The sequence below is a fragment of the Haliotis cracherodii genome, unplaced genomic scaffold (assembly GCF_022045235.1).
Source record: "Haliotis cracherodii isolate W230 unplaced genomic scaffold, xgHalCrac1.p SCAF_7, whole genome shotgun sequence".
Lineage (NCBI taxonomy): Eukaryota > Metazoa > Mollusca > Gastropoda > Lepetellida > Haliotidae > Haliotis > Haliotis cracherodii.
Window position 1 is genome coordinate 19745751 of NW_027266330.1, and position 14822 is coordinate 19760572.

General features: G+C 39.2%; 1 protein-coding gene across 1 annotated transcript in view; it reads left to right on the forward strand.

The window, feature by feature from the left end:
* The first annotated feature begins 38 nt into the window (after window positions 1–38).
* Window positions 39–14822, forward strand: part of LOC139447660 (mitochondrial intermediate peptidase-like) — a 33710-nt gene continuing 18926 nt past the window's right edge. Inside the window, exons 1-8 of the mRNA XM_071229086.1 lie at window positions 39–155; window positions 2535–2723; window positions 5780–5953; window positions 9107–9195; window positions 10431–10578; window positions 11053–11171; window positions 13012–13075; window positions 14666–14822. Coding sequence (XP_071085187.1) covers window positions 2571–2723; window positions 5780–5953; window positions 9107–9195; window positions 10431–10578; window positions 11053–11171; window positions 13012–13075; window positions 14666–14822 — 904 coding nt within the window. The 5' untranslated portion in view covers window positions 39–155; window positions 2535–2570. The remainder of the gene's footprint in view (window positions 156–2534; window positions 2724–5779; window positions 5954–9106; window positions 9196–10430; window positions 10579–11052; window positions 11172–13011; window positions 13076–14665) is intronic.

The following is a 14822-nucleotide window of genomic DNA, read 5'->3' on the forward strand; positions in this document are numbered from 1 at the left end:
GAACCAACGTTACTTCTGGAGACTTTACGAGATGAAGATCTAGGCGCATGACTTCCGTTTTCTTTCCTACGTTTGTTTACAAATTATATGTATCAAAAAAGACAGTTGATCTGTCAAGTTTATTTCGTAAATCTGGCCAATGTCAGCATTCAAAGGTAGGATTATATCTATCCACGTGTGAATGTTTCAGTGTCACGCTAAACCTAAGCAATGCCATTCATTTGGAGGTATGATACGTCTGCTGGAGTCCAGATCGAGCCAGTGTTCCGGTTATAGCTAAAACGGCACCGATTGGCAAAAACGTCACCTCGCCTAAAGCGATAACGGCTACAATTGCCTGGCGTAAACGGCACCTTATTATTTTTTTTACCTTCGAACTCAAATACATGAAAATAAACTCACATGGTCAGTTTCAAACACAAATAATTGTGATTTGTTGATGTTGTACAAAAGTTTACATTAGAAACTAGCCCCTTCACGCCGACTCTGATTTGGAGGCACAACTAAACTTATTGAGAAAACATTACATGCTTTGAAGTAAAAATATATGAAATTTAACTCGCATACATGGTCAATTGCAAACAAATAATTGTGAAATGTTAATCACCTTAAAACAAGTTTACATTAGAAATTAGCCTCTACTCCAGTTTACTCACCAACTCTGATTGGGAGGCGCAACTAAACTTATCGTTGAAACATCACATGCTTTGAAGTTTTAAGTACTTTTACCCAAACTAACTCAATGTCAAACTGAAACTGATTATGGCGGAAATGTTAAGAAATTGGACTACGGGTATACTATACATTTAATATTTATTTTTTTAAGTTGGAAATAACAGAGACCATATTAAAGATTAATAATAGAATCTATTATATGGTCTCTGGAAATAAATAGTAATTTTATAGATATATTTCATACATATCTCCCCTTTCTACCGGCAGCCGACATCACAAGAATGTTTTTTTGGATAACAGACCGTGTCCCCGCCCAAGGAAAACATATATACTACAACACAACCAAATAAAGCATCTAAATAAAGTGTATACTACTCAATAAATCTTTCTTATTATTGTTAAAAATAGAGGTGCCGTTTTCACCTGACAATTAGTAGGCGTTTCTGCCAATTGTTCTTTCTGCCAATTTTGATGTTCATAGTGTCTGGTCCGTTTGGATTCAAATGAGAACGATGAATTGCAAAATAACTCCAAATAGGGAATAGTCTATTACAGTGTTCCCGCCGGCCTTTGAAACTGACAGTCCTGGTGGACTGGCACCACTAAAACATTACCAATCCCCTCCTCATTTTTTTCAGCCCCAACTTTCAAAAATTAAAAAAAAGTATAAAAATTATCTGGTTTTAATTCATTCTCCATGACATCATCTCTGAAGTAACTTAGTGAGATCTACATGTCATTCAGACATTTCACAAGTTTCTCTATTTAACCTCGAACCAAAGCAAAATGTTATTTCCTTGCACTAAAAATAGACTAGGGGAAACCCTGAAGGTAACAGACAAGCTGACTTCATTTGAAAAATATACTTACCTCAGTGTATGAATATCGCCAATGTTTTGTTCAACAACAAAGATTTATAAGGTACTCTATTTGCCGGTCCACAGGGACTGGCAGTCACATGAATTACCGGTCCAAGCCCAATTTTAACAGTAAAAAACTGGTATTTACCAGTAACCGGGAATACTGTATTAAAAGTCAATGCGGAATCTGATTGGTCAATAGGAGAGGCATAGAAGGGACATAACTTGTAATAGCCAATGGTGGGGCTACGATCGAGCCCAGGAATTCCAGCCTAGTTCGGCAAGGGTGGAAACTGTCTCCCCCACCCCCCATGAATAGAAGAGAGTATACCTCCAAATGTACAAATACTCTATTTCATTGACATTGAACTCTGAATAAGGATTCCAGATTGAATCCAAAAACCAGTACAATTTTAGAAAAGAAGATGGTGGACCCCACGAAAACAGCACCAAATCTCTTTTTGAATCTTGAATCTGTATTCAAAGTTCAAATTTTTTATGAATTTACTCATTTTTGGATAAAGCTAACAAGCTGAAAGATAAACTATTGTTAAATGGAAACAAAGAACAATTACGCTGAAAAATCTTTAATATTGAAAAAGCATTGGCTGAGATTTTACAGTAGAAATGTAAATGCAGAATAGATTAACCTGAAGATGTTTGTTTGTTTGTTGTTTAATGCCTCACTCAGCAATATTCCAGCTATATGATGGCGATCTGTGGATAATCGAGTATGGACCAGACATTCAGTGATTGGCATCATGAGCATCGATCTATGCAATTGGGATGCAAATATATGCAACAACCAAGTCAGCGAACGATTCCCCACATAGTTACAATGTGTGAAGCACATTTCTGGTGTCCTTGCTGTGATATTGCTGGAATATTGCTAAAAGTGGCCTGAAATCCAACTCACTCTAATAATAGTAACACTGGCTGAGATTCTAAACTCAACTTGGTCACATCTGTTTGTTCAATTGCATCTGTTTGCTTTTTCAGATTTGTCATCACCAACTGTAAGATGCCATAAATGAAATGGCTGTAGGAATGAGACCCCTGTACACCACGCTGGGTCAGTTGTCCCGGGGGTGGGGACGAAGGTGGGTGTCCAAATGGTCACCCCTGGCTTCAGCGTTTAATGCTAAACCTGCCAGAGCTCTCAACCTCAGCCTCACGAAGGGAAATGCTGTAAGTGTTATTGGCATGAGAGTAGTTTTACATGATACGTGCCTAGGGCGCTCTCAAAATTAGAAATAGGGGGCTCTTATTAGAATATTATTTTGGTGAAAAACAGCAGAGTTGAAAGATCACAAATTTCTTGGTGTATGCTGACAGCCTGAAATGTTTATATACGACAGATATATTTTTCCAGAATTTAATTGCCCACAATTAAGGGAGCATATAAGAAATGTATTATGCACGAATAAATAGTCTTGTGTACATTTATCAATCGGAAGGGGTGCTTATTGGGATTGTTCACTAGCCAATATATTAGCAAATATCGCCGTGGGCGCTTATTATGTCGAATACAGTATTAGCATTAGTGTTATGTTTTGTGAGGCCATTAGGGCTTAAAAAAATTGGTACCCGACCCCCTATTTCCTTACCCTACCCACTGTAGGTCTCAAGAGCTGGGTACAAAATGCCAGTTTGGAATTGTTTTACCACAGCCTTGGCCAAAGCTGTTTAGATACATGTATCTATCTATGTAACCACGGGTCCGGGTAGTCCTATGGGCACCTGGGTTCTTCTCAGGACCCACCTGACATGAGTACCCGAGTTACCCGTCCCAGCCCTAGAGGCCATGGTAAGTTATTTAATATTAGACTTTCATTCTTTATTTGTTTCAGAAGTTTGAGGAGTTTTATTTTTTATCTTTTATTTTGTTGAAGTTAATTTTTCGCCATCTGTTTAAGTAAACCATCAACAGGCGTGATTCCATTGAGGCAGTATACAGTTGGACTATAGGGTAAATTTCATCAAGAACAGATAGCAGGGAACATGTTACCTTTCCGTCTCTAAGTACCTGGATGGAAAATCTAATAATTAATTTATTGTGGCCAAATATGTACCAATTAAGGATGGGGGGGGGGGGGGGGGGGTTGGTGGCGCATGAATGGCTAGGTAGCTGTGCAGAGTTGCCTCCCTTGGGCTGCAAGAAACCGATGATTGTGGATCCGAATCCAAGTTCTTCCCAATTATGTTTCTTTTTGTTTCCTTCTTTTTTATATTATTTCCCAAGACTAATATGATATCTTTAATATTCAGTGGATGATACATGTACATTTTTTTGACAAACAAAACAGCTTGAAATGAACAACAAACATTAGATTAGGCTACATGACAAATGACACACATTAAGGCTTAAAAAAATAAAAGAATTGTTTCTCAGGCAATGGCTTTTGAAAATGATGTGCGGGGGGGATGGGTGCTTTTTTGTTGTTTGATGTTCAAGCTGGTATGTAACCCCATTTTCGTTCACAATAATTTTTGTGAAATCATGTTGTTTTTAAGTATTGTAGCATTTCACTGCCGGGCACGTTGTTCGAGATGCAGAATATTGAAAGATTATTTATTTTTTTAAAAATGGAATGATGTGGGCGATGCCTGAGAATCAAGACTATCTTTTTTTCCGCCTTATAGTACGTATGATATATTACAAAATGTTATCTGCAAGTGGTTTCCATTTCTGTAAGTTAAGATATCTGTTTTTATAATTGCAATAGATGTTTTTACTTTGCATACAGATGATAGATACCACATAAAGCGTTCAGCAGATGGTTTTACACTTTTAATACTTGATATATGAGTTTTGTGTTGCTAACAGTAATATGTAATTATGTCTTTTCATATTTTCTTGAAAACAAAACAGAATGGAAAATGTAGTAACATGAAGCATATCTTGAAGGAACTGGTTCAATCGTTGTTCCGGTTCTCTCCAGAAACCATTAGTAGCATCACATTCAATATAAACATGGAATATACTTTCATTTGAAGATTTACAAAAAGTGCAAGTTTCATTTTACACAATTGCATTTTGTGTATAAATAATCTTATGTACAGAGCTACAGATAAGCTGCGTATTTGCGTAAAATACCCCCAAAACTATTCAAAACCAAATTACTTTCAATTAACTTGCGAACAGAAACGCATGCATTAAATGGAAAACTCAATTGTTTGAAAACAGCACTCGTAAATACCCAATGAAGCTTTTTCAGCATGCGTACAACAGAGCTTATTTCCAGAGTCAAGCCTATATTTAGAACTGATATATATACATCTGAAACTTTATTTCATCTTTTTTTTAAATCTCAAGATGCTTACTCATTTTGGAAACTTACAAACTTACAATTGGTCTGGACCAATCTCAAGTATCTAAGTTCGTTGTAGTCCCTGAGTAAACTTATCAAATTTGCATGCAAGACAGGGTCTATTTCACATAAATGATCTGCATTATGTTCAAACATTGCCTCTTTATTTTGTTAAACTTTATGATCTGAATTGACACTTCATCAACCCGAAGAACTGCCCAACGATTTAACGTCAGGAATATTGTTAATTGTGATAGTTAACCACATAACTATCGAGTCGATAGCTAAAAGTACTATTCACACCCAACTCAATGCTGAAAGAAGTGGGAAACAACATACCTTTTCGCTAATCAAGGGAAGGATAAAAACCTGTCTGCAATCAATTAGTAACGTCAATGACCTTTTGGATATCTCAAGGGCAGCAAATCTTTATACTCTAGATGGGAGTGGCTTCCCTTTGTATAAGCCTTGGGGAAGATGTTATAGAATGGATATGGGATACACAATTAGATCAGGCTTGATCATTATGACAAACGACTTTCAGTTGGCCTTTCTTATTAGACCGCCTCCGTGGTCTAATGGTAGAGCGTCCGCCCAGAGCGAAAGGTCCGGGGTTCGATCCTCGGCCGCGTCATACCAAAAGACGTTAAAAGATGGTACTTGTTGTTACCCTGTCTGGCGCTCGGCATTAAGGGGCTAAAACAAGGACTGGTCGGCTCGGAGTCAGTATACTGTGACTGAGTGGGGTATTCATGTTAAACTGCGGCATGGTATCTCAGTGAGCTAGCACTATAAATCAGCATCAGTCTGGACTAGTACAAGCAGCCACACAAACACATACATGTACATGCACGTCGCTACATAAGTGCAATAATCTTGGACGCGACGTTAAACCCAATTTCACCTCACCTCACCTCACCTTTCTTATTACAGGGCCTGTTTTGTATCCCTGAACTGACCGACTTCCGAGGGTTCTATCTACTCCAGCAACGAGCCTGTGATGAAGTGGAGAAACTGGTGGAAGAAGCAACCAGTCCGCACAGGACACGCAAGATGGTGGAGGTGTTTGATGAGCTGTCCGATACCCTTTGTAAGGTAGCAGATATGGTAGGTAGTTGGAATCAGTTGGTTACAATGGTTCCAGATTGTGGACAGAGCTCCAGATAACTTTTTGAGCTATTGAGTTTTTACTCTAGGGTTTCTATCTTAATTGGGTTATTATCCCCTGCCACGAAGTGGTAGGGGGATATAGGCATGGGTGCCGTCTGTCCGTCCTTCCATCCATCCGTCCGTCCGTCCGTCCGTCACATTTCGTTTCCGGAGCAGATCTTGAAAACCATACCATATTTTTTCACCAAACTTGGCACATAGATAGGTCTTATCATTGTGAGTTTGAATCCTGGTTCACCCTGATTATGTTTCTAGGTTTGTCAGCACCATGTCTGTACCTTGTTGGTTTCACCTCAGTGGTAAATGTCTGGGATACACACCTGTTTATTTTACAATCAGTGGCTCAGTAGCCAATTTCAAAGTTTTCAAACATCTAGATGGAAAGAACGCACGAATGAAAGTGGTACTGGTGACGAATGAAAGGCTGAGTTATTTATAGAAAAAATATAATTCCCAAGAACATTACAGGACGTTTATACCCTCTGTCAGGCTACCCTTTTGGTATATCAACCAATCGTCAGCAGATTGTGGACTAGTGCTTTAAATTGTATATAACTTGTTACACACATGTCTGTCTGTGTCTTACAACTAAATGATTGTCTCTGTGGTGTTAATGGCTGACTGCAACATTAAGATACTTTAACAATTAGATCTTATTTATGTTTATTCCTTTTGTTGATTGCTGACCTCAGCTTTAAGATTCTTTAACAATAAGATCTTATTTATGTTTATTCCTTTTGTTGATTGCTGACCTCAGCTTTAAGATTCTTTAACAATAAGATCTTATTTATGTTTATTCCTTTTGTTGATTGCTGACCTCAGCTTTAAGATACTTTAACAATAAGATCTTATTTATGTTTATTCCTGGTGTTGATTGCTGACTTCAGCATTAAGATACTTTAACAATAAGATCTTATTTATGTTTATTCCTTTTGTTGATTGCTGACTTCAGCATTAAGATACTTTAACAATAAGATCTTATGTATGTTTATTCCTGGTGTTGATTGCTGACCTCAGCATTAAGATACTTTAACAATAAGATCTTATGTATGTTTATTCCTGATGTTGATTGCTGACTTCAGCATTAAGATACTTTAACAATAAGATCTTATGTATGTTTATTCCTGGTGTTGATTGCTGACTTCAGCATTAAGATACTTTAACATTAAGATTTTATTTATGTTTATCCTGGTGTGTATGGCTTACTGCATCATAAAGATACTTTAAATTAAGATCTTATGTGTGGTTATTCCTGGTGTGGATGGTGGACTTCAACAGGAAAGGGATTTTCATACCTCCATGTCAGAATGTTGATATCTGATTGGTCCACGTGATCTTAATAAAATATGATGTATCCCGCCTTGGCGGGGAATACACATCTCAGTAGGCTAATAAATCCCTTATATCCCCACGAGCAAGAGAGGCTGCAAGTGGATTTGAGAGGCAAAAGAAATCCCTTATACCCACTAAAAGCAAAAAGCCGTACATGCAAGTCAAAAGACATAACAAGGTTAACTTCAATCGAACAGCTGAACAGCTGAATTTGTTTGAATTCTTTTACAATGTCATATTAAAACATATCTGTAAGACTGAAAAAAAATAGTCTTGGTTCTCAAGCACCACCTGCAAAAGTCTGCCGCACTTTTCGTTTGTATTTCCATTTTCCCCCCCAAAATAATCCTAATCCTTAAAAACAATCTAATCCAATATGGCACACAGCTACTTCCCTTTACATGCGCACTGCTTTACTGGGCATCCTCTGCTATGGTCATGGTGGCAATAGGAGCTGTTTGTTATGTAGGAAGGCCCTTTCCCAGGTTGATGGTACACAGCTGTCTATTTGGTTCAGACTAGTTTGAACAAGCAAAAAAAAAAAAAACAACCTCCACCCACCCGCACTACTGGTAAATTTTCAAAAGCCTTTCCCTGAGAACCATCTCTTTTATTTTTTAAGCCTAAGATATATCTGTTGTAGCAGGATCACTCGGGGTACATGAAGTTTTATGTGTTTCTTGTTAGGTTTTGTACCACTCGCCTCCAGATCATGGTATAGAACCTAACCAACGCTGGACGCATAAAATCCATGTACCCCTTGTAATCCTGCTACAACTTCATAGTGTAACGATATATATCGAACTATCACAATCGTTTGCCCAACAATAGTACTACATAGCCAATGGTATCATCGCCAATGCCAATGGTATCATCGATATCATTGATGCATAACAAGCTATGGTTTGTGATTAGTTATGAATAATACACATATTATGTAAATTTCAAACCTACCTGAGTGTTCAGTTTTTAATAACAAGATTTTGACATCTTAAGATTAGAGTAACTTCCCTTGAATTTGACTGGCCACAGGGAGGAATATGTTACAATAGTACTTAATCGATAGGAATTTGATAATGCCAAAAGTATTATCGATAGTATGCATTACAATTGATAGTTTGCAATTAGTTACAAAATAATACATATATTATGCGACCCGTGAAGATCCGGGGGTAGAAAAGGCCTTCAGCAACCCATGTTTCCCGATAAAGGCAACTATGCTTGTCGTAAAAGGCGACTAACGGGATCGGGTGGTCATGCTCTCTGACTTTGTTGATGCATGTCATTGATCTTAATTGCGTGGATAGATGCTCATGATATTAATCACTGGATTGTCTGGTCCAGACTCGATTATTTACAGACCGCCCGTCATATAGCTGGAATATTGCTAAGTGCGACGTAAAACAACAAACCAACATATATTATACAAATTTATGACCTACCTGTGTGGTTGGTTAACAAAGATTATGACGTCAGATTTGAGTTACTTCCCTTTGATTTCAGATGCCACAGGGAGGAAAATAGACCTCTTTGTGATTGTCAGCAATCCTTTATTCATTTCCATTACATTGATTAATATAATTATCAAGCCTTAAAGTTGGTTTCTGTCCCACTACTTCAATAGCAATAGTTGACGACTATAACATTACAATCACATTAGTGGAAAGAGCCCAATAGTCCCCCTAAGCATAACGATACTTTAGCATTAAGCTCTTGTGTACTGGGTATAGTTGTGAGTGTGTGTTCACCTGTTTGCAGGCAGACTTTGTGAGAGTGTCTCACCCAGATCAGGACTACTCCATGGCTGCGGAGGAGGCCTGCGTTGGACTGTCTGGACTTGTTGAAAAGTAAGACTAGCAGTGCTCCCTCTGGCTTTTAAAACTGCCAGTCCCAGTGGAATAGCCACTCTAAAAACTACCAGTCCCCTCAAAATTTTGTCAGTCCCTATTTTGAACAAAGAAAACAATTTTAATTCTTCCAACATCATGTTCAGCATTTCACAAGAAACTAAGTCTCTAAAAATAGATATTTTACCTCAAATCATAATGTTATTTACTTGCACTAAAAATAGACAACGGGAAACTTTGAAAAAAGACAAACTGACTTTGTTAAAAAAATATACTTTATTGATTATCACCAATCTTTTGTTCAACATCAAAGATAACAAGGTACTTATATGCTGGTCCATGGGGACTAACAGTCACATGAAATACCGGTCCATGACTTATTTAACTGGTAAAAAAAAGTAATTATTGGTAAGAGGGAGCACTGACTAGTAGGGAATCTCAGTCACCATGTGGGCATTCCAGGGAAGAACATGTCATGATGATGCTTAAAGGGGAAGTGTACACGCATAAATCACTTTCTTTCTTTTTCTAAACAAAACACAATTTTAGAATTAGTTAGTATCTGTGTTTGAAAATATACACTTATTTTTTTCACAGTGAAAGTAGGAAGCTCACAATAGTGTGAAAGTGATATGCCGTTATGAGGCCTTCGTTTTACGAGCGAAATAGGCCTGAGTTATCCCCCTTAGATTATGACGTAATTGGTGCCAATTCAACTGGGTCCCTGTCTATTCTCAACGCAAAAGATATCAAGGACCAGTTTGCGGTAAAACAACATGGTCTACGACACACTCCGGCGCAGTGGTGACTCAGCATAACACAATTCTGGCTGGCATCTGAGATGCTAGAATCACAAAACTGTACCTACACCACGTGAAGCGGCTCTAACAAAGCATGATGACGTCATAATGTTTATCAATTGGCACCAATGACGTCATATTGCAAGGGGCATAAGCCATGGTGTTTTTGTTATGGAAATAGAACACTTGGTAAATGTGAAAAATATAAATTGTTTTAGTGCAAAAAATATGTTAATTAAATATGATGTTTTCATATTTTTGTCTATGACACTTCTATGTTAACACTTTTAATGTGGAAAAAGTACAAGAAAAAATGGTTCATTTCCGTGTGAACTTGCCCTTTGTCCCCGTGATTGATTGTCCCCGTGATATTGCTGGAAGTTTGTTAACAGCAGTGTTTAATGCCAGGTTGTATTCGTGTTGTCCTTGTTGCAGACTGAACACCGACACCGGTCTCCACCAGGCCCTCAAGACGGTGATAGATAACGGAGACTCCGTCCCCACTGACGATGTGGACAACAGGGTGGCCCAGCTCTTCATGTTTGACTTCGAACAAAGCGGGATTCACTTACCGGCTGACAAGGTACAGCCTTGTTGGTAATCTCAACTAGAGCTGGGGCGAGTCTAAATTTACTACCCGGGTACCCACCCCCCAATAATCGTACCCGACCCTACTTGGTACTCACTGTAGATCTCAAGAGAGAGGTTCAAAATGTCCAGTTTGGAATAGTTTGACCGTAGCTCTTGCAAAAGGTATTTAGATACACATATAAATCGATCTGGTCATGTATACACTGAAGTTGACTGGTTTTATCTTTATTCATACATGAAGGAATGCGTACAAAGTCATCAAGAAATGCGAACATTATTGACTTGTTGTGGAACCATGGAGTTCCACATAATTTTAGTCATTAAGCAATATATCACATGACTAACCACAGGTCCTAGCCATGTGTCAACCACTGTTTTCCCTGGCCCCGACTGTTTATGTCGATCGGGACACGCTTTGAATATTGCTGATTACTGGTTAAGCAACTTTGAATTGATCATGTTTCAGAGAGAGAAGTTTGTGAAGCTGAACGAAAACATCCTGATGCTGGGGAGTTACTTTGTTCAAAGAACACACCGTCCATCCTCTGTACCTAAAGATAAACTGCCACAGAATCTCCGATATTGGTGAGTGAAGCAGTTCAGATCTTGACTGGTCTGAGGCACTCACTCACTCACTCACTCACTCACTCACTCACTCACTCACTCACTCACTCACTCACTCACTCACACTCACTCACTCACTCACTCACTCACACACACACACACACACACACACACACACACACACACACACACACACACACACACACACACACACACTCACTCACCGACTCACTCACCCACCGAATACCCTCCTTACACACTCCCTGACCCACTCATCCACCCAATACCCCCCACACTCACTCACTGACTCACTCACTGACTCACTGACTCACTCACTGACTCACTGACTCACTCACTGACTCACTCACTGACTCACTCACTGACTCACTGACTCACTCACTCACTCACTGACTCACTCACACACACACACACACTCACTCACTCACTCACTGACTCACTCACACACACACACACTCACTCACTCACTCACTGACTCACTCACACACACACACACACACTCACTCACTCACTCACTGACTCACTCACACACACACACACACACTCACTCACTCACTGACGCACTCATCCACCCAATACCCCCCCACACTCACTCACTGACTCACGCATCCACCCAATACTCCCCCACACTCACACACTGACTACTCCCCCCTCTGTTTCTCCTTCCCTCCCTCCCTCGTCCCTCCCCATACACAGGGACTGCCTTTTGCTATTGTGGGGCACTGGGGAATTTGATGACTCTTGTTTAAAATGGCATGAAAAACATAACTATTTCTTTATCTGGCCTCAAATGGATTTTTCATTAGTTCTATTCTGAATAACATCTGAATCAGATGGGGGGCGGTCGGGTAGCCCATTGGTTAAAGCGTTCGCTCGTCACGCCGAAGACGTGGGTTCGAAACCCGGCATGGGTACAATGTGTGAAGCCCATGTCTGGTGTCCCCCGTCATGATATTGCTGGAATATTGCTAAAAGCGGCGTAAAACCATACTCAATCACTCACTCTGAATTAGATGAAAGTACCACATGATTCCGACAGTTGTCATAGTCATGGAGCCTGTTGTCTGTATCATGTTTATTGCACATTCACTATGTCCTATACATGGTCAAAATCTACGTTGTTTCTGTAGCCAGGTGTGGAGTGGACAACCTTAGCTTGGTTACTGATGGTGGTATTAGGGACAAGGTGTCCAAACTTGCATCAAAAGGTCCATGGTTTGAAAGCCCATTTTAGCATTTTGCCCCCGTTTCATTGGCTGCCAATGTGTGGCAGCCCAAGATGTCCCTGTGGACAGGGGAGTGTGTAGCATGGTGTGGGGTCATCGCACCGATGACCCAGGTTCTGTTCAAAGCGATTCTGGCACTAAGGTTGTCTTTACCCCCATACCTTATAACAGACATAGCGCATAGGTTGTTGGGTACAACAGCACCCTGGGTTTAACACGATGCAGAAATGTGCTCCCATTATGAACAAATGTATAGAATGGACGCAGAAATGCATACATTGCATCGTAAGGGATGCACAATATTCATTGAACATTCAAGAAATATAATGGTCCTGTGATTTAAGTAATTATCACTAACACTAAACCTTTTCATTATTTTATTTTAAACCTTATTCTTCCTGTAAGAACCCTGGGGCGGTGGGGTAGATTGGGATTGATTCCCCACATGGGCACAATGTATGAACCCAATTTCTGGTTGCGATTTTGCTGGAATATTGCTAAAAGTGTTGTAAAACCAGGCTCACTCATTCCTCTAAGGACCCTTGATTTTGCTGTGCAGAGTTAATCCAACTCACTCACTACATGGCTGCACCATTAACAACTTGTGTTTGCTACAGTTTCAACGTGGATGGCGACAACACCTACGTGACAGGCCTGTGCTCCGACCACTACAGCGACGTGGTGAGTGACCGACCACTGGACAAGGATAGCCTCCTTTCACTAGTCTCAGTAATCTTTCTTACAGGTCAGGACATGTCAGTGATATTTGCTGATGGTCAGTTGCTGCTGTTCAACGATGTTGCCTTTCATTAAGCGTCTAAGGAAAATAGATCTGAACGTGAAAAAATTGACATTTGCACTCATGGCTGGGACCCTCATGAAACTATCAACATTGTCGGGTCCCTCGATGAGATAACTATGTTACTTGGCAGGGAAAGTTACTATCCTATTAGTGGTGTACATTCCTGATGATCGTCATGATCTCACTCTGGAAACTGTAGTGTCATTTAAGCAGTCTGAAAGTAGTTTGTCAGAAAGTGATATTTCACTTTTAAGATTGAAATATTGATTCTATTTTTCAAAAAAAAAATTTTCATCACCAAGTAGGTTTTTTTTTTTTTTTTCTTAGTTGTTTAACGCCGCACCTAGCAATATTGCAGCTATATGATGGCGGTCTGTAAATAATCGAGTCTGGGCCAGACAATCCAGTGATTAATATCATGAGCATCGATCCACGCAATTGAGATCAATGACATGCATCAACCAAGTCAGACAGCCTGACCACCCGATCCCGTTAGTCGCCTCTTATGACAAGCATAGTCGCCTTTCACAGCAAGCATGGGGTTGCTGAAAACCTATTCTATCTCAGATCTTCACGGGTACATTTTATTCATAACTAAGTATATAAGAAAGCACATTGATTTTCAATGAGTGGGTTTGATTTCTCACTCAACCAAAAATAGTACAATCTGAAATTTACTAAGAAAGCGCAATCCCAAATATAACATCAGTTACATTTGACCACTTTGTAAATGGCATTATGTATTCATACTATACTAGGCTTAATAAGATAAAAGAATTGGTTCTCAGGCAATGGTTTTTGAAAATATAGTGTGGGCGGGCAGGGTGTCTTTTTTTTGGAGGGGGTGTTGTTCAAACTAGTATGTAACCAAATAAACAGTTGTGTAACCAAATAGAAAGTTGTGTACATTCAATCTTGGAAAGGGCCTCCCTACATAAATGTATTCATTGATGAGTAAAATAGTGGAATACAGTATTGGACTACTGTTGGATTTGGAATATTTAAGGATTTTTATTTTGTTTTAAAAATGGAAATAAAAATAAAACATGCTATGGATTTTGTGATAAAGTGGGCGGTGTCTGAGGACCAAGATTCTTTTTTTTTAGCCCTATACTTATTTTGTTAATATTTTCCTAAATTCTGATATATATATGCTTTTCAAAAGAAGTTAAAGGACACCCATTTTTTTCAAATGACAAATAGTTAATCTGTCATGACATGATAGAATAACTATAGTCTTATGAAAAGATCTGTGGAATACTACTCAAATGAAGTTAAAAGAACATACAATCTTTTCATAAGACTATAGTTATTCTATGTTCTTTTAATTTCGTTTGAGTAGTATTCCACAGAATTTAGGAAGATGAGAACAAATTAACTATGTCTTCTCAATTTGCCTGCCAAAGGCATGTAGTGTAAAGTCCTAGATAAATTCCTGTCTGATCTACATTTGTGGTATTGTGTTTCAGGTGCGAGAGACGGCCTATAAAACATTTCTGTATCCAGACCAGCACCAGTTGGAGATCCTAGATGCACTGTTACGCGCTCGACACCAGTTGGCCGAACTTGTCGGCTTCCCGACCTACGCTCATAGAGCCACCAGGGGCACGATACTGGAAAACCCAG